At 43.1% G+C, this 27,399-nt stretch overlaps 1 protein-coding gene across 1 annotated transcript; it reads right to left on the reverse strand.

The window, feature by feature from the left end:
- Positions 1–1,059: 1,059 nt before the first annotated feature.
- Positions 1,060–27,363, reverse strand: LOC134670683 (centrosomal protein of 97 kDa). Its single transcript, XM_063528499.1, has 15 exons — positions 26,811–27,363; positions 25,902–26,046; positions 24,750–24,865; positions 23,316–23,515; positions 21,565–21,648; positions 20,415–20,571; positions 17,320–17,398; positions 16,151–16,336; positions 14,583–14,953; positions 13,773–13,954; positions 12,746–12,929; positions 10,550–10,657; positions 9,771–9,868; positions 8,371–9,101; positions 1,060–2,581 (listed from the first exon to the last, which is right to left on the reverse strand). The coding sequence occupies exons 1-14, from the start codon at positions 26,979–26,981 to the stop codon at positions 8,996–8,998; spliced, it is 2,187 nt and encodes a 728-aa protein (XP_063384569.1). The 5' UTR covers positions 26,982–27,363; the 3' UTR covers positions 1,060–2,581; positions 8,371–8,995.
- Between the last annotated feature and the right edge of the window lie 36 nt (positions 27,364–27,399).

Genomic DNA, 27,399 nt, shown 5'->3' on the forward strand with positions numbered 1-27,399 from the left:
GATTTGTAGTGTTTCATATAAATAAAGCTAAAGCCTAAATCATTGTTACCATTTTTATATTAATTAGTACTTATGACTTTTTAAATTACTGTTAAAAAATAATATAGCTGCAACCATATAATAAGGCTTAGAACCTACACTAGTTACAATTGTGACGAAAATGTACATCTAGCCGCAAAATACGTGACACTTTGCTATTCCTAACACTAAACAAATGTACATCAATTTGTAATTGAAATCGAAAAATGGCAGTGCCAAGACGGTACAAAGCCATAAAATTACAAATAAAACTAGCGTATAGTTCACACGAGATTCACAGCTGAATTTACATAGTTGGGGCACTTAAATTAACTAAAAAAACCGGACAAGTGCGAGTCAGACTCGCCCACTGAGGGTTCCGTACTTTTTAGTATTTGTTGTTATAGCGGCAACAGAAATCCATCATCTGTGAAAATTTCAACTGTCTAGCTATCGCGGTTCGTGAGATACAGCCTGGTGACAGACGGACGGACGGACGTACAGCGGAGTCTTAGTAATAGGGTCCCGTTTTACCCTTTGGGTACGGAACCCTAAAAAACGATTGACAGTGACGATTTCTAATATTGTAACTAATTTTTAACAAGCAGATACGTCTACAAACGATACTGCAACACGTGCAATCGCTCCTAACCAACTAAGCTACCGAAGCTTCCCAGAAAGGTGCGAATTTATCCATTCCTTTCCTTTGTTTATACGTCTTAGGAGGCGCATAGCGACATCTTCCGTGAGAATGTTCTAGCTTAACGCCATCCGAGCCGCAATCTACCTATATTGAGAATTCACCAGTAACATTATATAGGTACTAAAACTAGAACATATGCAAAATATTTCTGCCAAAATTCATCAATGCAACTCTAAAGGCCCGTCTCCACATTGCGCGGCAAGCTATCGAACATTGGGTCGCGCGGCAGCCGCTCGCAATGGACACCGGGCGCCGCGCGCCAACTCGATCATTGGCGCGCGAGCCACGCGCCGCGCATAGAACCATTCATTGTCGACTACTACGACAATTTGTCGGTGTTTCGACGCGCGGCAAAGGAATGTTCGCGCGCAGTTGGGACGGGTGTGTATATATTTTAGTTGGCTCGCGCGGCCACATACATGGATAATGAAAAGTGTCGTACTTTAATTGAATTATACGGCACTAAACAGTTTCTATGGAACAGTAAATGTAGTGATCATCGCAACAGATCATTTTTCTATTTGGCTATACTTCGTTACGAATAATAATTTTTGTGATATAATGTGGTCGATCGTCGGATCGCCTGCCGCGCGCGGCCGCCGCGCATAAGTTCAAGATGGTGCCGAAATTGGCTCGCGAGCCAAAATACAGGTTTGCCGCGGTCGAACATTCCTCGCGCGGCCGCCGCGCAACATCGAGACGCGCCTTAAGAGTCAACCGCCAAATAAAATAGTAATAATATATTTGAATATTTTGAATGCACACCAATAAACGCTTCAAATTTGAGATAAAATGTCAAGTTACTATACGCTAATTTTATTTTTAAATAAGCCTAAGCTTAAATCTACAGAAATTTATACAATTTGGTGTTACAGCACTTGATCCGACAATTACGACGGAACAACGAACACTAAATAATATTGTAAACCCTTGAACAACGTTAAACATCTCAACTAGTCAAATTGTGAACACGTCTTAATGTCAAACATTAATGTCGAATTATTAACCGTGAACGCAACTACTTTTATTTATACTTCGTTTTTTTTTTAATTCAGAACATAAACGGTCAAATTCTCGTACGTTTCTTTATTTATTACAGCCAATTTAGGAAACATAAAAGTAAGTTTAATTCTGTCATTAATGAAAATGCGATGAACATTTTATCGTTGTTGCCAATTGTAAAAATTTTTATCGATAGTTCATGTGCGCTGCCTATAAAAAGAGGATTATTCTGATTAAAAACAAACGAAGTATGAAGACGTAACGAAAAGATGTGTATATTAGGTACACTTACATCTAAAAATACTCAATTATATGTCAAAATCTAGAAGTTTATTAAAACTAGCATTCATCTAGCTAAGCCAAACCAGGGTTTACATGTAACTACTGTTTTCAACAGACAACTTACGCTAATGTCATCACGCTTAAAGCTACCGTCAATCAAATAAATGACTACAGTACGAAGCTATACCAAATTATAAAAATAGCACTTATTACGTCGCCGCAAAGTTACAAATTGAGTGACATTAATTCCTAATTGTGCTCAGGCAAATATTTGTGACATTTACAATGTATTAAAAGAGAAAGAATAAAGATTTCGGTTTGCAAGTGTAATCGTTTAAAAATAAAAGAGTATTTGTGACTAAAAAAACTAAGTTATGAACTAAGCTCCATAATTCAATTTATTCCACTATGTAACGAAAATATTTCATATTTTGGGACAAATTTTCGTTACACAAAGGAATCAATTAAATTGTAAACTTAAGTATTAAAACGTTTGTTCCATAACCTTTTCACTTTCATAGTCTATATTCTCTGACAAATTTAACCACTAGCGTCTCACAGTCCTAATACTAGTACCTGCAATTATTTGTTACTCTTCGAAGGCCGCAAAAATATGTGACACGCTCTTATGGCTCTACAATTAAGATCGTGTCAGATATTATGTGTTCCGTACTCCACATCGGATATCTTCATTGAGAGAGTAACGCGATCGTTGACCAATGATGCCGCTAGCGTCTATGTAGTCGCTCCGCCCCACGCCGTGACGTAGTTCCGCTTCCACTTCCTGCGAACCGTTGCTCGCTTCCCGCCACTCGCCACCGCCATGTCATTGTTTCGTCGACCGTCTTGACCGATGGTCCGCAAATATTTTTTGCGTATATTTTTGCAGCATGGTGCTTTAACATTTCCGATCCAAAGCTCGGTCGATTAAAATAGTGAGATATGGCAGAGATCGCCACTATTAGTCTTTTGGCGGTCTCGCGATCGAAGCCATCGAACGGTGCTTTTCGATTCTACCCACTTTTTTCTTGCTAAATTAATTTTCACATTCCATGCTGCTAAAATCGTTACCGATAACTCGCATTTTCGAGATCGAAGTAGGAAGTGCGTCAGTGGTTTTTGTTAACAAGTGGTAACAAGTCGCTCCGCATCGGAGAGGGAACGTGCGGTCATCGTGCCTGCGGCGGCGGGGGCGGCGCGGCGGCGGACGGCCTGCGCGCGCCGCTGCCGGGTGCCGCGCTTCGCTGATAAGGAGGTTTGGATTGTCTCGAACCATCCGGTGAGCCAGTTTAAGATATTCTAGAAGTTACTTCGTCACTCGCGGAGGGTTCTCAGGCAGTAGCCTGGGAGTACCTCGTGTTGTTAGTTGCGGCGCGACCGCGGCGCCCGTCCCCCGGCGCGGGGGCGTGTGCGGGGGCGCGGGCCGCCGCGTCTTCTGCTGTCGTCCAAGGTGACTCCGAGACACCGCGACGCTGCGGGCCACGGTGGGCGCCTCCAGTCCGCAGGACTCGGAGAGACGTCACACGCCCGCTCCTGTTACTGCAGTCGCGGTGCGGACGCCTCCAGTCCGCGGGACTCCGAGAGACGTCACACGCCCGCTCCTGTTGCTGCAGTCGCGGTGCGGACGCCTCCAGTCCGCGGGACTCCGAGAGACGTCACACGCCCGCTCCTGTTGCTGCAGTCGCGGTGCGGACGCCTCCAGTCCGCGGGACTCCGAGAGACGTCACACGCCCGCTCCTGTTGCTGCAGTCGCGGTGCGGACGCCTCCAGTCCGCGGGACCCCGAGAGACGTCACACGCCCGCTCCTGTTGCTGCAGTCGCGGTGCGGACGCCTCCAGTCCGCGGGACTCCGAGAGACGTCACACGCCCGCTCCTGTTGCTGCAGTCGCGGTGCGGACGCCTCCAGTCCGCGGGACTCCGAGAGACGTCACACGCCCGCTCCTGTTGCTGCAGTCGCGGTGCGGACGCCTCCAGTCCGCGGGACTCCGAGAGACGTCACACGCCCGCTCCTGTTGCTGCAGTCGCGGTGCGGACGCCTCCAGTCCGCGGGACTCCGAGAGGCGTCACACGCCCGCTCCTGTTGCTGCAGTCGCGGTGCGGACGCCTCCAGTCCGCGGGACTCCGAGAGACGTCACAGGTCCGCTCCTGTTGCTGCAGTCACGGTGCGGACGCCTCCAGTCCGCGGGACTCCGCGAGACGTTACACGCCCGCTCCTATTGCTGCAGTTGCGGTGCGGACGCTTCCAGTCCAGCGGGACTCCGAGAGATCCGCGTGGCTCTGCGAGACGTCACACGCCCGCTCCTGCAGCTGCGGGCGCATCGCGGGTGAATCGCGCCAAGGTGAAGGCGGACCGCTTCTGCGTCCCGACTGCTCTAGCGGAAGGAAGGTAAGTTACGTGTAAGCAGTGGAAATGCTACGAGTACAGCGACGATCGCCGCGTTGGTTGCCGCCCGTCATGACGTCGCTGGTGACCTACGCGCCGGTGGTGGCCACCACGATGGCACCGCCGAGGGCAACAGCGTCGCCGTGATGATGTGTGCAGCTACGAGCCTAGCCATCGGCGCCTCCCGTGCCGGTAACGTCCGTCACGCGCACCGGCGCCTGTCGAGCTGGCCGCCACGACGGCGCCTCTCGCACCTGAGCCTGGCGACGGTGGCCGCCATGATGGCGCCGCCCGCTCGATGACGCCGCCTGCCCCCCGAGCTGGCCGCCACGATGGCGCCTCTCGCATTACGCATCGACGCGGCGGCGGCGGCTGCCACAATGGCGCTGCCCGCCACGATGGCACCACCACCTGCGCACTGGCGCCTCTCGAGCTGGCCGCCACGATGGCGCCTCTCGCCTCACAGCAGTGCCTCCCAGACCAGCCAGCCAGACGGCGACCGCCTCATGCACCGGTGCCTCCCGAGCTGGCCGCCACGATGGCGCCTCTCGCCTTACGCACCGGCGCCTCCCGAGCCGGTGGCGGCGGCCGCCACGATGGAGCCGCCCGCCTCACGCGACAACGCCTCTAGAGCGGGCCGCCACTATGGGTCCTCGCCTCACGCACCAGCGCTTCCCTAGCTTCACGCACCGGCGCCTCCCGAGCGGCGGCGGTTGCCACAATCACGCCGATGCTGTCCACCGATGCTGCAACTACGACGATGTCGTCCCTTGCTCGCTGGGCGCCACAGTATCAGTTTTGTCCTGTCCACATGGTTCCATTGAGGTACGCAGGCGCCTATAGCTATGGTGCAGGTATAGGTATGGTATGGTACAGCACGAACAGACCGCTAAGCCTAACCGCTATGTCTTGGTTTCGGTTAAAGAATCCTCCGGCGACGGCAGACAAGGTCGTAAAGAGCCCCGTCCGAGCGCGGCTCGACTGCCCGGAGTTGAAAGCGGTAAGATATGTCGATACTCAGAGGAAAATACGTCGTGTTCCCGGGCTTCATAAAGGTGCTGATCGACTTCGCTGTGTCGCTTCGAAGTTCCTACGACTTCTCGAGGCCATGGAGTGGTCCAACCGGAGAACAGCTAGCGACAAGGCCCTGTGCGACCGCTCGAAACCGAGGTGAAAGGCATCGAAAAGGTCTGCAGACTTCACATAATTATCTCTGCTTGCTCGCGCTCTCCAGCTTAAGTTCCGTCTTACAAAGACGAACTCGTGCGAAAAGCCATAATAAACAAAATGGGACAAATAAACCCGCTGCGCCTGAACAAGCTTGAGTTTCCGGTGCTAAGAGAAAGGGGCCAGGAGGACTCCAGCAGTTTCCATCTGTCTGTATTCGACTTTATCGAAACAGTTTTGTTACGCAAAGCGCCAAAATCGATTTTAGACTTGATTTCATCAGTTCGATTTCCTTAAAAGCATGCTACTAACTCGATGCCCTATACTAACTCGATATAGGGTGTCTCTTCGGATAAAGCGAATTAGACCATCACGCTCCTAGACATCACGTGGGACACGCGGCACAACACACCGATTGAAAGTTTTCTTTTTCACGACATACAGGCCTGCCTTGCTGCAGAGTTTCTCGCAGAAATGAGACTCAATGCCTTCTGTTCAGTCTCAAATTCGCAAACTTTAGTTCATGGAGGAAGGTGAAGCCTTCGCAGTCCCCAGCAACACGGAGCTGCCGAAAGCCTCGCACCACTTTCTTCCTCATCTTATGCAAGCAGTCCGTTACAATCTCCAATATTGGTAGACAATGTACGAGGTAAGGCCCTTTCAGCGAAGAGTAACCGTTAACGGGCCGCATCTGCTGCGCTGACGACAGAAGTGTAAACATACAACCGCACCGGTACAGTATACATAAAACGACGGCGACACTACATCCCTTCCGTTACTACGGCTGTCGCAAAAAACTGCTGATGCCAGCAGATCGTCTACAGGTCGCGCTGGTTGCTTGCTACTTGCCAGGTCGGTACAACCCCCGAGGGCAACGGTTTATCAAGAAGTCACTGCGCGCCCGAGTGGCAGCTGCGCCCAGCAGCCGCCGAGACTGTCTTCACCTGACAGGCGCCTTGTTGGCCGGCCTCCGCTTTCGAGAGCCCTCGCACTGTGCCACGGTATTTCTTAACAGACTCATTGAACTGCTACCACGACCTTTGACAGCTGCCTGTGAGACTTGGCATGGATGTCTCCACCTCCCAGCCTAGTCTGTGTACTGCGACGGCGTGATAAGGAGTCTTAAAGCAGCTGTGGTAAGCTTGCAATTTACTGGCGGTCCTAGTGAACACAACGTCAGACCGCCCTCCCTTACGAGTCAACGACCTTAAGAATGAGGCGTAGCTCCTGTCAGATAGGACGCTCCAACACCGAGCTGGCGAGATCAGGAGTGACATCCACTACTGGCGTGACTGGCGCATGCATATAACATGCCAAGGTCTAACGCTACGTAGCGAACGAAACGCAACTGTCACTGTCTCACTAATATGGAAGAACCGGATATTCCCGATTCCGGTACTGTGTTTGTATAGAAAACAGTAACGGGAGCCCCTAGATCGTCCCCTTGTCTAGGCTGCATGTACGGCCACAATGTAGAAACGGTCTTTATGGTGCATCAAAAATAAGATCAACTGCCAGGTACCTCTATCCAGTGAAGTAGCGAGCTATCTCAGACGTCTATTTCTATTATCCATGTTAGCTTTCAGAACGATACTCGTTCATAAGCCTCTCACAAGTGCTGTGTATGAACCACTATCGGACACTATGCCTTCTTCCAACGCCATTAATAGCGAGACCAGCGCCTCCCAAAGCACCAGCTTGGGACGCGAGACATCTACTTGCCCTAATTTAAATAGCCCTACAACGTTAGGTACGTTAGAAGAAGTACGATAGAATAGCTGCCGCACTTTTGCTGTTAGCATCAGGCCGCAGGGTCAATGACCTTACTCTACTACACTGTAGCCCGGGCAATTACATAGATAACTTTAACGCTATTATTTTGTGTCCGAAATTCGGCTCTAAACCAGATAACGTGTCTTACCGACTGAACTCTTAGAAGCTCCGGAATAAAGTATCAGTAGGTAGTCTGGGTACGTCACCTTGCGAGAATTACACAAAATGTTAGGGGACACTTCGCTTATTTCTTTCAGCCACAGTCTCATCCAAGCCGGCCTCGCCTACGATTGCTTTTGATCCACGATGTACTTAATAACTAAATTGGCTGGAAAGCTATTCACTTAGCGATATTTTCGCTTATGTTAATTGGGAACATGACTCGCCGAGATTCTGCGGATCGGATGCGATTTCGAATGAGAATTCTCTTAAACCAGTTTAACGTCAGATTCGAACCTGAGATTACAATTTCAATTCTCAATTTCCTGTAATTCACATTATAACGAGTCACTGTGATTTCATGGGTTGCAATATGGTGTATACATATTTATTCGTTCTCTGAGTTCTATGACAGTAGGTGTAGCCCTATCGCTTGCGCGCCCGCTAACTCGCCACCAGGAGATAATAAACAGGTCTCAATGAAGATATCCGATGTGGAGTACGGAACACATAATATAAAAATTTTACCTTCCAATAAAATTATTATTATGTTTCCTATCCACATCGGATATCTGAGTAATGCCTTCCTGGCAGGCTACTAGGCTACTTTTATGCCGACGGTACTTCTCCTCAACAATGACATGGCGGTGGCGAGTGGCGGGAAGCGAGCAACGGTTCGCAGGAAGTGGAAGCGGAACTACGTCACGGCGTGGGGCGGAGCGACTACATAGACGCTAGCGGCATCATTGGTCAACGATCGCGTTACTCTCTCAATGAAGATATCCGATGTGGATAGGAAACATAATAATAATTTTATTGGAAGGTAAAATTTTTATATTTTTGCGGCCTTCGTTGTGTAACATATTATTGCAGGTGACTGTACCAGTGCAATTTGAATCATAATTAAATGGAACAGAGTTGTTTTCGCTTCGTTTTGTTCGATTTTAGAAATAACATCAATTTTATTTTCTGATACCGTTGATTCGATTTTGTCAGCCAATTTTTCTTATATGCTGGGCAAGAGTGAGAATATTGAACCAATGAGACACATTTTTGGTATTTTTGTATAAAAGCCGATCCTATTCAGTTAAAAAAAGAAAAGGCGAATCCGATTCGACGCAATCGATTTTAAATTTCTTGTTTCACACTCGTGTAACTTTTTTAATAAATTCAGATCATAATTCTTAAACATACATTTTTGGCAAATAAATAATTAAAAGACACATTTCGACATTGAATAAATTAATTAAACATATGACTGTCCCGTCACCTCTTAAATGATGACTACAACTTTATATGTATACGTGAGTGATCCATTTTATTATATTTAATACAACTTTTGGACAGAAAATCCACGTTTGCATGAATGGGTCCATCTTCCTGTTAAAGTAGTTTGAAAACACAGCATTTCTGCTTCCCTCTAATTAAGGAAGAGCATAAGTGACTTTAAAAGTTGTAGCCAAGTGAAACCTTACCGCGCTAGTAATAAAGTTGAATTTCCTTCGTCATCAGTCCACGATGAGTTCTTTTTTGCTGGTGTCGTGTTTTTCTGTCTCTTCTACTGATTCTTGAATAAGCGATTCTGTATGTTCGACGTTTGGGTTTTCAACTTCGCTGGTTTTTTGTTCGGTTTCGCTGTAACGAAACAGTGAAAGCTTTTTATGATTTTTAGATGTAAATAGTAACTAAAATTTACAAAGGAGGACTTATCTATATTATACACAATTGAGGGTAATGAATGATACTCGCGAAACGTCGGCGGTTTTTAAATTGAATTATAATGTATATAATATTTTTTTTATTCAGAAAAACATAGTTATACATTTAACATTAGGTTAATAATATCTAATTATACGTGACTAAGTTTGCTGTAACTATTCATGTCTTCTTATTCATAAAACTGTGGGCGTGATTTAGTTAAATTATGTTGTATCCATTTTTTTTAAATATATAAGTAAAAAATATAGATAAAGACAAACGAATATTAGGTAACTGCGGTTTGTAGCACGTTTATGAATAAGGGGGTTAAGATAACCGCCGTCCTTGAATCTTCGGAGGCAAGTTTAAAACTGAATTCTAAGCGATAAAGTCCCATTTTCGTAACTAATAATGCGTAAAAATGGTTTAAATCAGTATAAATAATATGCATCTTGAAAAAATTCTATCATCGAGTGATGTTTCAATTTTTGACGTTAGGCACCCGATCTTCTTAAGTGAGCAGGGGCAAAATGGCAGCGTCAACTCTAGGAAAAGTAAGGTCGTTACGTTTGATCGCTCGGAGACTGCGGCTTGTGCGCGGGCGCGGGCGGGGCGGCGGCGGGAGGCGCTGCGGCGGCGAGCGCCAGCGACTGCGGCCGCTTCAGCCACGTACACCGCTCCTCCTACAATCATATCATTTTATTCTAATACGCTAACCAGGGGCCCATTTCTCGAACGATATTAGTTTAATATTACTAGTGTGTTGTCATGGCGACCCATACGATTTGACAGTTCGTGGACTAATAATATTAGTCTAATATCGTTCGAGAAATGGGCCCCAGTAATCGATGTTTCCTACGGGCCAGCCAATTTTTTTTCTCGTGAATTCTAAATATGAAACATCTATGCACGAGCATTTTCTTGGAATTTTTTCGAGCTTTTATTGCAGGCTGTACATTTTCAAATCATGAACGACTCGTAGGGTTAAATCAAATAATAAGGTTATGTGATTTTTATCATGAAGTTCATATGACCAAAATTAGTATTTATCAACAGAGCAACTACATGGCGTCAACTAGATTAAAGTGGTTGATATCTCACATACAAAGTTACTCACAAACTATAAACTTAGCAAATTAAAACTTGTAGAAATTAAGTTAAAACCGGTGACAGATTTGCCCTAAGGCCCAGTAGGGACCTAGTGCAGCAAAATATTAAGGGCGGCAAATCGTGACAAAAAATCCCAGATGAATAACTCGAAATGTAGTCAATATGATGGGTGCTAAGAAAAGAGCGGTTACAGGGCCTGGGGCCTAGGGCGGCAAAGACTGCAAGTCCGCCACTGGTTAGAACTCGATCCGTACCTGTGGGGAATGTACGGCGATAATGTCAGTCTGCGTGGCGGCCGGGGCGGCGGCGGGCGGCAGCACGCAGCGCAGCACCTGCTGCATGCAGCCCTGCAGCTCCACCACCTACAATACAACAATAAATAACAACCAGTGTTGGCCAAACGTTAATTGCAATTGACCATTAACCATTACAAATTGAACTGTAAACGGTAATGGACGGCTACAGTTGACGGTTCAACTTGTACTGGTTAATGGCCAAGAATTTTCAAGTGCATTAACGTTTCGGCCAACACTGATAACAACTTGAGTCTAATTTACATTCCATATTACAAACAATATCTGGGAGACCGAGCTTTGCTAGGAAAACACTCGAAAATGCGCGTTTCCCCAGAGATAAGACCTAACTAGATCGATTTATCGCCCCCCAAAACCCCCATGTAGCAAATAGGCTACATTCTTACTAGTCAAATCAGCTTCTTTTTTAGAACTGTCAAAACGATTTGCTAATATGGAATTTATATGAAAACAAATGTAGTGACGTCACGGTAAACTCACCTACTTTTTATATTTCAATCCGATTTATTAAATACAATTTGTGGTTAAAAATAGCTGCTATCTATGTTTTTGTAATAAGTATCTGATGCTTTATTTCGTGCACGGTTTGAAATAATTTATTTTAAGTACTGGAAACATCCCTATTTCATCGAAACCGTTAAAACCGTTCTCGAAATCCCAGAAACATATATGTATATAAGGTGCTAACAAATTAGTCACGGATATTTTTACAGCTGATAGTACTCGGTTCTCGGAGTACATTTAAGTATGAAACATTAGTTTTGTTATGTTTTTTGTTAAATCAATTAAATGAGGCTAAAATGATTCTCGTCCGGCTGTTCTCCTCTACAGTTTGCGTTTCTCGTGAACTTTAGTGAGCAGGTACGATTATATGGATTTTGTTTGAGTGAACAGGGGCCTTAAACTAAGTCTTTTACTCGTACATATGTTTTGAGTAATAACCTGTTGCTGCAAACTGCAGCAAGTTTCAGTGAGTTGCCTCAAAACCTCCGGTTTGCTGCCCTCCGTGTTCTGCAGAGTGGACACTTTCTTCCACAGGGCGTTGATCACCTGCATCCGTAGTTGTTGTATCTTCATGGGATAATAACTAACCTGTTGCTGCAAACTGCAGCAAGTTTCAGTGAGTTGCCTCAAAACCTCCGGTTTGCTGCCCTCCGTGTTCTGCAGAGTGGACACTTTCTTCCACAGCGCGTTGATCGCCTGCATCTGTAGTTGTTGTATCTTCATGGGATAATAACTGACCTGTTGCTGCAAACTGCAGCAAGTTTCAGTGAGTTGCCTCAGAACGTCCGGTTTGCTGCCCTCCGTGTTCTGTAGAGTGGACACTTTCTTCCACAGCGCGTTGATCGCCGGCATCTATAGCTGTTGTATCTTCATGGGATAATAACTAACCTGCTGCTACAAACTGCAGCAAGTTTCAGTGAGTTGCCTCAGAACGTCCGGTTTGCTGCCCTCCGTGTTCTGTAGAGTGGACACTTTCTTCCACAGCGCGTTGATCGCCTGCATCTGTAGTTGTTGTATCTTCATGGGATAATAACTGACCTGTTGCTGCAAACTGCAGCAAGTTTCAGTGAGTTGCCTCAGAACGTCCGGTTTGCTGCCCTCCGTGTTCTGTAGAGTGGACACTTTCTGCCACAGCGCGTTGATCGCCTGTAGTTGTTGTATCTTCATGGGATAATAACTGACCTGTTGCTGCAAACTGCAGCAAGTTTCAGTGAGTTGCCTCAGAACGTCCGGTTTGCTGCCCTCCGTGTTCTGTAGAGTGGACACTTTCTTCCACAGCGCGTTCATCGCCTGCATCTGTAGCTGTTGTATCTTCATGGGATAATAACTAACCTGTTGCTGCAAACTGCAGCAAGTTTCAGTGAGTTGCCTCAGAACGTCCGGTTTGCTGCCCTCCGTGTTCTGTAGAGTGGACACTTTCTTCCACAGCGCGTTCATCGCCTGCATCTGTAGCTGTTGTATCTTCACGGGATAATAACTAACCTGTTGCTGCAAATTGCAGCAAGTTTCAGTGAGTTGCCTCAGAACGTCCGGTTTGCTGCCCTCCGTGTTCTGTAGAGTGGACACTTTCTTCCACAGCGCATTGTTCGCCTGCATCTGTAGCTGTTGTATCTTCATGGGATAATAACTGACCTGTTGCTGCAAACTGCAGCAAGTTTCAGTGAGTTGCCTCAGAACGTCCGGTTTGCTGCCCTCCGTGTTCTGTAGAGTGGACACTTTCTTCCACAGCGCGTTGATCGCCTGCATCTGTAGTTGTTGTATTTTGCGCTCGCTGTCCAGCGCCGCTTTCGTGGCCTCCATGTCGCAGGTTAGCCTTCTGGAAATCAAGTGAATTAGCATTCCGGAATACAGATATCAAGATAAAATTGAGAGCCCTAAGTAAACTTTCAAGAGCGGATATCTCAAAAACTATTCAAGATATCGAAAAACTTGACTAAATAAAACTTGTAACAAATTTTATCAGCTTTTGGTTTGTCTGAGTATTCACGTCGCTAAGACGCAAAGTTTCCAAAATATAAGTGAAATACCGAAAAATGAGACCTACGTAAAATGAGGGCTACGGCCAGCGACTTTTGATATGTTCACCTCCTAACTAGTCCAATCAAAGTTACTGAGTCAAAAATTGTGTTCTGTTCCTAGCATTTCCCTCTACCTTCTTATTGCTTGGCCTACAATGAAACCTTTGATAATATTTCGTCCTGGCCGATAACTCAAAAATGCTTGTTGTAGTTGTATCACTCGTGAAAGCAACTCAGACTATTTTCTCAACTTTGTGGTGGCCACTATTCACTTTGGTGATAACTACTGCTATAGTCAGTTTTTTTAGCATTAGAAAGAACTTGATAGAAGGTATACGATCTTGACAAGTCTTTTAATTGAAAAACGCTTTTTAAAAATCAGTAACTATTAATTTTGAAAGCAGAAGAATATAAATGATCGTATTAGATTCATAATTGTTACATATTTGCAGTAACTTATTTTTAAAATGTGTTTTTCAATTAAAAGACACATCAAGATTGTTTACCTTATTTCTAATGCTAAAAAAACGAACTATAGTAATAGGTGAGTAAATATTTCCCACCTGTTACCAGTGGTAACAAATTGGTGGCAATTTGTTACCACTGGTAACAGCTGAGATTAATTAACCAAATGAATTTACTGTATATGCTGCCTCGCCCTCGCCGCCTGTATCGCGTGTAGAATCCTCAGCGTATCCTTATTGAGGTTCCTACTTCTGTAGCCCCGCCACATCTTCTGTATAGTCACCGCTGCCATGGACTCTGCACTCATCTTCTTCTGTCTTCTTTGGTTTGACGCTAGCTTAATTATCTCCATCTTTTCCTATAAAACATGTTGTTTTTATGAGAATATTGTAATTTGTTTCTTGTTACTTCTAAACAACCTATATTAAGTCTGTCTTATGAGGCCAAAAAGCGCAATATCAAAAAATAAGATCGCGAATTGTACGATTTAATCTTTGAAGGTTTCTAAATGTGAGTTTTTTTTTACAAAAACGCATTTCTATTCCACAAATATGCTAAAAATATACGAACAAAAAGGTGTTCTAAAATTTTTCTAAAGAATTTTTCAAACATATTTAACGGAATTTCTAACTAATTTACAATAACTTATTCAATAAATTTGCAACAGTCTTCGTGGTTAGTTCTAATTTGATAATTTAAAAAAATGCTTTAAGATGCATTTTGTACGAACTTTTGTACGACTGACACTAGTAATCTATAAAATTAAAAAAACAACAGGTTGCACTCCGGGAGTGCCGGCAGAAGTGAACACTCATTCATTAACATTGCAACAGTTTTTCGATCACGTCACGTGTCCGTCTTACTTCTTACGAATCTTACGGTCAAGTGACCTCTCGCGAGTTTAAAATTTTTTCCCCATCACAAAAAATGCACAGCGCCGCTATAGAAGTTTTCACTTCAAAAATAAAAGAAAAACACATTTTTACCTGATCAATTTCATCTTTAGAAACACCGTTAACCTTCTCCTTAGGCTCGAATTTCAAGCTCCCTTTCCTTTGCTCCATCTTCGCCTTCATTTTAGGCGAACACGTGGCACTTTTCGGTAACTTCGGGGAACTTTTCAAACTGTTATTAATAACTTTAGGTTGCGTAATCTGTCTGTGCGGCCTGTCTTCGTGTAGACTGCTGTTGCTGGATGGGCTTGACGTGTTGGAGACGTTTATGGGGTTCGGTTTGGGTATTGTTCGCTGTATGTCGTATATGGGGTCTTGGTAGTCTGGGCTCATTAGGGATTCCGGTACGGGGACCATTTTTGATGCGGCCTCCAGGGATTGGTTCACTGGTTTGGTGGGTAATTCTGCAAATAAATGCACGAATATTATCTAAAATAAAGTCGTCTACAGGATGGCCCGAAAATACGTTTTCAAAAATATTTAGGAATATATATACAATCGTTTAACTGAACTAAAACGTATTATCTAGAAAATAGCCTCCTTTGGCTTTGATACATAATTTTACGTTTTTCCTTTTCTTATTTAGTTTTCTCATACAAGCCAGGCGTCAAAGCTCTGGCTCTCTGGCTCATAGGGGAGTCCGTATTGGGCAGCGCGGAGTGGTAACTCGATGTTAGACGGTCGGGGAACGTCCCATGTGGCGAGGCGGCATGCAAGCTATTACAGTGAAACCTGGATAAGTGAGATCTCAAGGGACGAGCAAATTTGTCTCACTTAAAGAGGTTTTCCACTTACCCAGGTTCCCAGTTAGCCAGGTACAAATAAATTTCTGTCTCATTTACAGAGGGTCCCATTAATAGAGGTGAAAATAGAGGATATATCTCAGTTATAGAGGTGGTTAATAAGATATTTTGTAACTATCTTTAAATGTTTAGGTGAAATAATCCCTGTCCCTAAATATTTTTTAAGTCTGTTTAAATATTTCGTTGAATTTATTTTGAATGATTTTCCAAAGGATAGATTTTTTCAATTAAATTTGATACGGACTTCATTGCGTCTTAGAAATGTATTAAATGAAAGTTTGTTTATTCTTGTTCCTTATCAAGATTACAGCTTTCGTTTCGATAGTTTTAACTACATAAAGTAACTAAATGAAACTTGAAGTCGTTTAGATACAATTAAGCAAATGCGGAATTTGTGAATAGACTAAGAGTTAGTAAGAATACGGAAATAGATCAATAAAGTCCAAGTTAGAGAGGTCATAGATTGACGTTATCTCAGATACAGAGGTAATTCAAATAAAATTCTAAAAAAAACAATTAGGAAAATGTAATGTTATAAATATAGTCTCAGTAAAAGAGGTAAAATACACTCTCTGTCTCAATTATAGAGGTAAATGTGACTATAAAATCACAACAACTAATCTCAGTTATAGAGGTTCGTTTTATCTCACTAACAGAGGTAATTCAGTGCTAAAGTGTCGGGACCGCACCATGAGTCCCAGCTATAGAGGTTTCTCACTTATCCAGGTCCCACTTAACCAGGTTTCACTGTACTAGGATCTGTTATAAAATTCAACATGTCTAAGGATTGCCTCTTACCTTTCTCCTTTTCCTCTTTAGTTTTCTCATACAAGCCAGGCGAGTCGAAGCTCTGGCTCATAGCGGCCGGTATCTCGGTGTATGACGTCGACATTGAATGAGGGGAGTTCGTTTTGGACAGCGCGGAGTGATAACTCGATGTTAGGCGGTCGGGCGAACGCCCCATGTGGCGAGGCGTCATGCGAGCTGTGAGTAAGGAAGTAAATATTCTTTATTGCACCAATAATTATACATGTAAGCTGTGAAAGTGATTAGAAAAAAAATACAATAGACCAGTGTTTTTCAAACTGTGGGTCGCGATCCCCTAACCTCTGCCAGCCTTAAGACAATACATAAGCAAAACATTTTGTTAGTTTTAAGGGGGTCGCATCATGAAAGTTTGAAAAACACTGACAATAGGTGGCATCTATTGTAGTGTATGAAACAACGCGCCAAAAATACCTGCCGCCGTCTAATACTTTTTCAAACAGAGATAAATCTCAACACGATACAACATAGTATGATACAGATATAAGGGTAGTAAGTAAGGCAACTTGATCCCTTTCAATATAAAATTATATAAGATAGAATTCAGTATGTATAATGAACTCACGTCCTTCATAAATGCTTCATAATGTTCAGTTCGTTTTTTTAGCATTAGAAAGAACTCCACAGAAGCAAGCGTGCAGTTTTTATCAGGCTCTTTAATTGTTAATAATTATTGAATTATCTAATGTAGCATGGTCAATACTGATAATTTACTTCAAATTACATATTACCGCTAAGGTAATAATTTGAAGTAAATTATCAGTACTTTTAGCAAGTGCCGAATTTGGAACCACAAGCTTACTTCTGCGAAGTTCTTTCTAATGCTAAAAAAAAACGAACTATACATACATATAACCACACCTATTTCCCGGAGGGGTAGGCAGAGACCACGGATTTCCACTTGCTACGATCCTGACATACATCTTTCGATTCCTTCACATTTATGTAGTGTGTGGGATCAAAATAAAGGACATTGCTTTGTTGGCACAGCTTGGCAAAAATGAGTAGAAATTAAAAAGTGGCAACACTGTAGTGTCGTCTCATTTTCTTATATAAATTGGTTTGAAAGGGACGACACTACAATGTTGCCACTTTTTAATTTCTACTCGTTTTTGCCAAGCTGTAAATTCTACTAAACTTACATTGCATTCTCGGGGATTGTAGCTTGGGCTTTATAGGGCTGTGGTTTTGGTCTTTCAGCTGCTGCTGGTGATGCTGCGCCTGAAAGAACATTCCAGTCAACAACTTTACAAAACAAGATTGTATAAATAAAAGAAACCGGAAAAATTTAACATAGTTTAGTCTTATTTAAGACTAAACTTTGCAAGCATATTTTAAACTCACACGTAACTTAAGAAAACGACATTATATAATTAAGAGAAACTGGGAAAATTAAAGAAATGTGAGTAACTTTGCTAGCATATTATGACCTCTAGCCGCCCATACGTCAAACCTTGCCAAGCAAAATGAAATTTTATTTTGTCTACACAAAGTTCAAATTAGAATGGAACAGGACACCTTTTTATAGGTCTCTGGGCGGCTAGAGGTCAAACTTTTTCGTTTTGAACGCATATTAAATCACGGGGCAGTTGCAATCTTTTTTGTTAATAATGTTAACTTATTTATTCCGACGTCTTACGTTCAGTCGCGGCGACGTTTCGGGAACAAGGGAAAAAATAGGGAAACAAATTAAAATAAGTCAAGAGGGCGACGAGTGTTGCTAAGTACTCGCATAATTTTTGGTTGGCCTTTTGAACGCCACAGACGGCAATTGACGTCAACGCAAAATCGTGACAACGACGCCAAGGACGGCATTTGACGTCACCGTTTTTTGATGAAAATCTACTGAAAAACACCCTATTTTTACGTTGGCATTATATCACCAAACTAAATTTTACCCCCGCGGCGTCAGTATCACGGCAAATGGATGTGCCGTTTACCGTTCAAAAGGTTAATATTCTTATTCTACTATGTACACCCAAAATTGAGTCGTACCTTGCTCAGTATAAGGCGCAGTTTCCTTTGGTCCTCCGTGTCTAGAGCATCGGCTGTCAGGGGGCACGTGGAGGCCAGGTACTCGCACAGTTCCTGGTGTTGCCCGGAGTGATAATGACGGCCTTTACCTTGGCTGTATAGCCACTCCGCTTTTATACTGTAACAAGTTATCAAAAATGAACCGTACCTTGCTCAGTATAAGGCGCAGTTTCCTATGGTCCTCCGTGTCTAGAGCATCGGCTGTCAGGGGGCACGTGGAGGCCAGGTACTCGCATAGTTCCTGGTGTTGTCCGGAGTGATAATGATGGGCTTTACCTTGGCTGTATAGCCACTCCGCTTTTAGACTACAACAAGATATCAAAAATGAGTCGTACCTTGCTCAGTATAAGGCGCAGTTTCCTTTGGTCCGCCGTGTCTAGAGCATCGGCTGTCAGGGGGCACGTGGAGGCCAGGTACTCGCACAGCTCCTGGTGTTGCCCGGAGTGATAATGACGGCCTTTACCCTGGCTGTATAGCCACTCCGCTTTTAGACTAACAAGTTATCAAAAATGAGTCGTACCTTGCTCAGTATAAGGCGCAGTTTCCTTTGGTCCTCCGTGTCTAGAGCATCGGCTGTCAGGGGACACGTGGAGGCCAGGTACTCGCACAGTTCCTGGTGTTGCCAGGAGTGATTATGGCGGCCTTTACCTTGGCTGTATAGCCACTCCGCTTTTATACTGTAACTAGTTATCAAAAATGAACCGTACCTTGCTCAGTATAAGGCGCAGTTTCCTTTGGTCCTCCGTGTCTAGAGCATCGGCTGTCAGGGGACACGTGGAGGCCAGGTACTCGCACAGTTCCTGGTGTTGCCAGGAGTGATTATGGCGGCCTTTACCTTGGCTGTATAGCCACTCCGCTTTTATACTGTAACTAGTTATCAAAAATGAGCCGTACCTTGCTCAGTATAAGGCGCAGTTTCCTTTGGTCCTCCGTGTCTAGAGCATCGGCTGTCAGGGGGCACGTGGAGGCCAGGTACTCGCACAGCTCCTGGTGTTGCCAGGAGTGATTATGGCGGCCTTTACCCTGGCTGTATAGCCACTCCGCTTTTATACTGTAACTAGTTATCAAAAATGAGCCGTACCTTGCTCAGTATAAGGCGCAGTTTCCTTTGGTCCTCCGTGTCTAGAGCATCGGCTGTCAGGGGGCACGTGGAGGCCAGGTACTCGCACAGTTCCTGGTGTTGCCCGGAGTGATAATGGCGGCCTTTACCCTGGCTGTATAGCCACTCCGCTTTTATACTGTAACTAGTTATCAAAAATGAGCCGTACCTTGCTCAGTATAAGGCGCAGTTTCCTTTGGTCCTCCGTGTCTAGAGCATCGGCTGTCAGGGGGCACGTGGAGGCCAGGTACTCGCACAGCTCCTGGTGTTGCCAGGAGTGATTATGGCGGCCTTTACCCTGGCTGTATAGCCACTCCGCTTTTATACTGTAACTAGTTATCAAAAATGAGCCGTACCTTGCTCAGTATAAGGCGCAGTTTCCTTTGGTCCTCCGTGTCTAGAGCATCGGCTGTCAGGGGGCACGTGGAGGCCAGGTACTCGCACAGTTCCTGGTGTTGCCCGGAGTGATAATGGCGGCCTTTACCCTGGCTGTATAGCCACTCCGCTTTTATACTGTAACTAGTTATCAAAAATGAGCCGTACCTTGCTCAGTATAAGGCGCAGTTTCCTTTGGTCCTCGGTGTCTAGAGCATCGGCTGTCAGGGGGCACGTGGAGGCCAGGTACTCGCACAGTTCCTGGTGTTGCCCGGAGTGATAATGGCGGCCTTTACCCTGGCTGTATAGCCACTCCGCTTTTATACTGTAACTAGTTATCAAAAATGAGCCGTACCTTGCTCAGTATAAAGCGCAGTTTCCTTTGGTCCTCGGTGTCTAGAGCATCGGCTGTCAGGGGGCACGTGGAGGCCAGGTACTCGCACAGTTCCTGGTGTTGCCCGGAGTGATAATGGCGGCCTTTACCCTGGCTGTATAGCCACTCCGCTTTTATACTGTAACTAGTTATCAAAAATGAGCCGTACCTTGCTCAGTATAAGGCGCAGTTTCCTTTGGTCCTCCGTGTCTAGAGCATCGGCTGTCAGGGGGCACGTGGAGGCCAGGTACTCGCACAGCTCCTGGTGTTGCCCGGAGTGATAATGGCGGCCTTTACCCTGGCTGTATAGCCACTCCGCTTTTATACTGTAACTAGTTATCAAAAATGAGCCGTACCTTGCTCAGTATAAGGCGCAGTTTCCTTTGGTCCTCCGTGTCTAGAGCATCGGCTGTGAGGGGGCACGTGGAGGCCAGGTACTCGCACAGTTCCTGGTGTTGCCCGGAGTGATAATGGCGGCCTTTACCCTGGCTGTATAGCCACTCCGCTTTTAAGCTGTAACAAAATTATCGTCATCGTATGATCATCAATGAATAGATCGATTCAGTGTATTTGTTTAGGTATAATATATTTGAAGCAAATAAAAAATCTCAAACATGGTAAATTATCTGATCATGTGGAATAGTAATTGGAGTAAACTGAATACCAGCGCGGGGCCATTAACCACAACAATGGCCGAGGGCATCCTTTTTGTCACACTTATTGGTTTATTTGCTCCCTATTTTTTCTTCGCCTCCAAGTTCCATCCTCCTCTCTGATAGGCCCCAGAATCTTCCGCCAGATTTTCCTCTCCGCCACTAAGAGCTTGCTCTCTTCTTTCTGAGTTAGCGTCCAAGCTTCACACCCATACATCAAAATTGGTCTAATTACGGTCTTGTAGACTCGAATCTTGGTTGGTCTACTGATCAGCTCAACCAAGATTCTAAATAAAAAAATAAAAAATAGGGAAAAAAGAAATAAATAGAAATAGGGAAATAAAAAATAAATAGAAATAGGGAGAAATAGAAGAAATAGGGAGCTAGAGGAGCTGGTTGCGATGCCTAATATAATTGGCGAGATCAAAGCAACACGACTCCGCTGGCTTGGTCACCTGGAGAGGATGGGGGAGGATCGTGCTGTGAGAAGAGCGTATGTGGGGCACCCGGGCGGAAAACGTCCGTCTAGGCGGCCCAGATACCGCTGGAGTGACGAAGCCCAAAAAGACCTGTCCGCCCTCGGAATACCCAACTGGCGTGAAGTGGCGCAGAATAGGGCAGAATGGCGCTCTCTTGTGTCCGAGGCCAAGATCCTCTTTGGGTCACTGAGCCAGTGATGTATGTATGTATGTATTGGTTTATTTGTTTAAATTTACTGTCAAAATATGTGTTTCTAATCGCTATTCTCGTATGATATAGTTTTTTTCTTCATTATCCTATTATATCCAATCCAATCGTTGTATGAGTTCAAATTCATCTGTAGATAGAGAAGTTTTTTGAAGTAAATGCTCACCTTTCAATAGCGCTAACGACGAATCCATCGATGGTCTTTACATTCAGGATCCAGTTCAAAACAAAAGGGCGGTAGTCGAACCCTCTGAGCTGTGGGTCAAGGAATTCTAGATTTACCGTTTTATATTAACTATTATAGCGACGCGCCCCGGCTTCGCACGGGTTACACATACACAATACCTCGACAAATTATACACCTAAACCTTCCTCAAGAATCAGTCTATTGATAGGTGAAAACCGCATCAAAATCCGCTCAGTAATTTTACATACACACAAACAGTCAGACGAGGCCGGGGACTTTGTTTTAGGTATAAGGTGGAGTGATGTGAATGGACTTTTTTTGGTTTATTTTCCAAATAAGATTTTCTTTTTTATAAAAAAAAGATAAAGATCCTAGCATATTTTTGTACTTCACAAAATATAATTATCAATTTCAGCACAGGCACATTCGGTTACGCAGGAGAGTTATCGGACTAACAGACCCCACTATGGTGCAAAGAGGGTTGAGGACCTCACGAAAAGTTTATTTAAATCTGTTTTGTGTACAATAAAGTGTTTACATGTATGAAACTGAATTACTTATAAATTGAAGCGCACACACACACATACACACAAACATACACACACATCCCCACACATACACACAAACACACACACTGTCGTATAGATGATAATAAACAAAAATAAATATATTTATTAATTAATAAAAATATAGCATAACTAACTGAATTAAAATTATGTACCTACAAACATTAATACAGAGCGGGTTCTCCTAATACAGGTATACATATACTTACAAGGAGGACTCAAGTGTAATTGTATTCAAATTGTACTGTTTAACACAATAAACATTTTTCATTTTCATTTTCACATACATTTTCGTTTTCACTGACAGCCTTAGCTCCATACAGGTATAAGGGCCAATTGATAACTGTCAAATATCAATTCTTACGTTGCGCCAAATATAATAGCAAATGCTTAATGTTGCTTAATGTTAGAAGCGGTGGTGGCCGAGTGAATATGACGTCCGACTTTCAATCTAGAGGTTGCGGGTTCAAATCCTGGCTCGTACCAATGAGTTTTTCGGAACTTATTTACGAATTATATTGATATTTACCACTAGCTTTTCGGTGAAGGAAAACATCGTGAGGCAACCTGCATACATCTGCGAAGAAATTCAAAGGTGTATGTGAAGTCCCAATCCGCATTGGGCTAGCGTGGGGACTATGCCCAAGCCCTCTCGTGCATGAGAGGAGGCCTGTGCCCAGCAGTGGGACGTATATAGGATAGGCTGAATTATTATTCCTTTATTCAATTAAATAGGGTCTTAGGTTAGGATTTTACAATGTGAGTATAAAAGTAAAATATAAAAACACTTACAAAACATTACAAAAAATATATAAACACATTATAAAAAACCTAACCTAGGGTGCCGCCGGCAGCGGGGCAGGGCCCAAGCTGCCGGTGGTCAGGGCCGCTGAGAGAGGAACCGACGTACTATACGCGCCGTGTCCAAGATCACCGCCTTCTGCATCTGACCCTTGATCCAACCACCCAGCGAGAGTCTCTCTAGGTGTTGGTCGAGACTCTTCGCTATGAGACCGTTCGCTGACACGACTATAGGAACAATGATCGTCGAGTCAACATCCCACATGGCGGTTATCTCGTGAGCTAAGTCTAGGTACTTGCTGGACTTGTCCTTCTCGAGATTATTATGAATGTTTCTTATGTTTTGAGGTTTTCAAAGGATACAGCTTATCTTTCCCCGCCATGGCCACACACGGGTTCCCCTGCACGGAGAAGCTGTCCAGCTTGGTGAGGTGCACCAGGTGGCAGACCTCGTTGAGGTCCTGTATGTTGTTGTGCGCGAGCCCGAGGTGCTCCAGGCTGGTGGGGAGGTAGCGGTCGCATTGCCGGAGGTCTATTATGCGGTTGCGTTCGAGGGCTAGATGCTGGGAACAGATGTTTGTAGGTACAGTCAAGTGTAAGGGCTCATTTAGACCATGCGAGAACTCGCATGCGAGTTTCAATACATTGCGGGTTTTGATCGGTCGGTTGTATTGGACGTAACCAACAGTCCGCAATGTAACTAAAATCACAGGCGAGTTCGCGGGCCGTCTAAATCAGCCCTAAGTACTTAAAAATATGACCCATAGCTCTTTGTCAGCGAATTAAGAAATATGGGACATATTTTTGAGTAAGTTATATGATACATATTAAAACATAAATATTTATAACCGGGTCAATTCTGGTCCAGTAGACCTGGTTAATAAATATACCTTATACCTTCAAACGAGCAATTCGTGTATATTTATTTATATATTTTCGGGGATCTCGGAAACCGCTCTAACGATTTCGATATAATTTGCTACATGGGGGTTTTCGGAAGCGATAAATCGATCTAGCTGGGTCTTATCTCTGGGAAAACTCGCATTTTTGAGTTTATATATCAAAGCTCGGTCTCATATTATGTCTTATTATATTATGTGTTAGAAACGTGATTGTTTAAATGTTATGTTTGTAGGTACAGTCACATAATAAGAATGTAATGATAAAACATTATTTTATAAAAAAAAGTGCACCCGTACAGTGTGAACACTGTCATTATTATATTCTGTGCTTTTCTTGCACGAAGAATTGTTGATTGCTATTCGCTTTATTGCCGCTGGTCTGACGGATGCTCAAGTAAGAAAAACGATAATATAATAAATACAAGATTGCCTGTTCTCCATTGAATAAAAAAGAATTATAAAACTCGTTATATAACTCGTTACATACAGACACGTCATGAATAATTTATTATTTGACTATCATGAGTGAATTGAACTCTATGTGGGATGTAGGTATTGGAATGGGCTGTGTCTAATTGTCAAAAAAATGCTTGTCACTCTGATGATGAAACATAAATTATGACTTTATTGTTGTCTTGTGGTAAGAGGTACTTTTCGGATCCTCAGATATCAATTTTTATCATGATTATACCAAATTTTCTGCCGGACGTACCGTTTTTGAACTACATACAAGCAAAAAAGGGTATAGATTTTTGCACAACTCCTGGAATGGAGTAAACTCGGATTACATTACTTTAGAACCAAATTAAGGTATTAAGACGATTTCCAGCTTGCTGGGAATTAATTCCTGGAAAAAAACTTATTTGACTGGCCTATAAAGGCATATATACAATACCTTCAAACTCTTCAAATAGCTGATGTCAGCGATGAAGGAAATCTGGTTGTTGGACAAATCTAGGTGTTCCAGGTGCATGTTGTGGTTGAGGTGCTCTATTGATTTTATGTTGTTTCCTGTAATAAACACATAACATATGAGAAGTTTTCAACTAAAAGGGTACTTATTGTTGATTGTCAATAAGACGCTATTTGCATTAAGCTTCAATTAGAAATCAACTTTATCGACAACCAACAATTTGGTACCTTTTAGTTGAAAACGTCTCATATAATGAGAATTATGAGAAACACTTTGACAGCTTCTAAGTGGCATGCTTATGGACTCCTGATACTAGAAGACAGTTTTGGTGGCCAATTTACTTTTTTCATGATATAAGGAGCAGACGAATCGCCGAGATAAACGATTTCGCATTTTTAATACACTTTTTTTTACTATACAATTATCTTCCTTTCGTACAAATTTTGATCTAAAATGACAAATTGATGGACAAACCATACTGTGATTTTATATATAACGCAATACCAATGTTGACTGAGATCATAATGCTATCTCCTTACCCTAGTTAAGACCAGACAAGAGTGAAAGAGATGCCATTATGACCTGACTCGCTTAGTTTTGCGACAAGTATACATAGTAGGATATATAAACAAGGATTACATCTACAAGATAAGTAAATGAATCACACTGTCTGTGTTACAGTAATTGCCCAATGTAAGAGGTCTGACTTGGCTACATACAGTTTGTATGATGTCATTCCCATGTACGTTATTTGCAATATTATCTTGCACAATGTATTACATCCATACTCCATACTAATATTATTAATGCGAAAGTGTGTTTGTCTGTTACCTCTTCACGCTTAAACCGCTGAACCGATTTGGACAAAATTTGGTATAGAGATAGATTGGGCCCCGAAAAAAGTCTTAAGGTAGTTTTTATTAATCATCATCATCATTATTCTACGTAGACGAAGTCACAACACAACAACAGGGTTAGGACCGCTTGGCACTTTAGGTATTTCTGACGTTTATTTACGACGAATTACGAGTTTAGGTATTTCTGATTAAACTCAAATGGCGAAGTCAAGAAGTCAAGTCAAGACTACTTCTGTCAAGTCACAGGTGGAGATTATATAGTTGAGAGAAAACTTACCAGCCAATTTCAGCACTTTAAGGTATATCAGATCCTTGAGCCCCTCGATCTGCAGGATGCCGTTGTTGTTGAGGGCCAGAATGCGGATGTTGGTGAGCCGCGACACACTGTGCATCCGCAGCAGGAAGTTGTTGCATATTGACAACTGGAATTTTAAGTATTATGATTAAACCCGTACATGGCGGGAAGAAGATAACTGGTGGGAAAAAAATTTAAGAAATTTGAACTTTATGTAATTTTATTTTAAACTTTTGACCGCCAAAGATGTCAACTGACGCGCGGCTACAGCCCAATATTAACCTTTATGCACTCCAGCAAGGTTCACGATGACGCGGCGGGCACAGTGTGCAGCATTCGAAAGGTTAAGTTCAAATTTCTTCAACATAATATGTTGAGTTGACCTCTTCCCACCGTGTACGGATTAACTGTGCTCAAAGCTCCACCAATGGGATTTAGTCAGTTATTTCTCAAAATTAAGCAATTAATATCACTTCGGTACAGATAATGTGACAGGAAGTTATTTAAAAAATCTATATTGGTATTGATTATTTTTTACTAATTGTTGTGGAGGTGCTTGGCTTGGGTTATAAAAAGTAGCTGTAAAATTAAGGTGTAACCAGCAAGAAAAATATTACATAAATGTCCTGTATCTTGCTGCAAAAAGTTCAGTAACTATTAAAAGTCGTTATATTTAAATTGAAGTCTTTCACCAAATCAAATAATATAGCCAAGAAATTGCATTTATATTTTACTAACAAGATTCATGCATAAAGTAATCAGATTCTTCACAAAGATTACTGAATAAATTAATTATGATTAAAGCAATTCTATGAAATTAGCAAGTGGAATGTGATGATGTTATATTTATGCCGTTTTCTCTCTTAGTTCGCAACTCGTCACTTGACTTACATTTTCGACGCGACTGTAGGTGTCCAGGTTGTCCAGCCGTTGCAACTCGTTCTGGTCCAGAATTAAATTTATTATAGTTTTCCCATCATCGGCTGGCGCTTTCTCTATTTTCTTCAACCCACGCCTCGAAAGGTCCAATGTTTCGTTATTAGACTCCTCTGCAATCATCATAACGGTTACAGAACTATCCAAGCGAAACCATTTACGTTATCAATAACAAACTTACCCATCGTATTGTAATTTATAGCATCTTATTTATTTAGAAATTTGATGCAGTTTTTCACAAAAATCAACATTCGTAAATTCACGTTCTGAATATTAATTACAATTATTGGTTAACTGTCAACGCCCAGATATTTACAGTGAATATTTTTTTGTAACAATAAATAAATATGCTTCGACCAAAGCTTCTGATATCTTAATAATACTATCAATTTCGATGTTTATTTAATTTAACGTGTAAATATGGAACAATCAATCACAATCACAGAACACTTCATTGTTGACAAAATTTTGGAGGATAGTTTCGGAACCCATTGTTAATTTGACGTTAGCGTTGTCGTTTAAAATTTTTATCGGTTTTTCTTAA

The sequence above is a fragment of the Cydia fagiglandana genome, chromosome 14, assembly GCF_963556715.1.
Source record: "Cydia fagiglandana chromosome 14, ilCydFagi1.1, whole genome shotgun sequence".
Classification (NCBI taxonomy): domain Eukaryota; kingdom Metazoa; phylum Arthropoda; class Insecta; order Lepidoptera; family Tortricidae; genus Cydia; species Cydia fagiglandana.

Excerpts from the sequence above, each read along its gene's own strand:
- LOC134670683 (XM_063528499.1), bottom strand. The coding sequence starts at position 26,981 with ATGATGATTGCAGAGGAGTCTAATAACGAAACATTGGACCTTTCGAGG. Across the intron at positions 24,866-25,901 it reads TAAAGTGCTGAAATTGGCTG|GAAACAACATAAAATCAATA; the intron begins GTAAGTTTTCTC and ends TGTTTATTACAG. Across the intron at positions 9,102-9,770 it reads GCGCCCGCGCACAAGCCGCA|CGAAGTTGAAAACCCAAACG; the intron begins GTCTCCGAGCGA and ends ACAAAAAACCAG.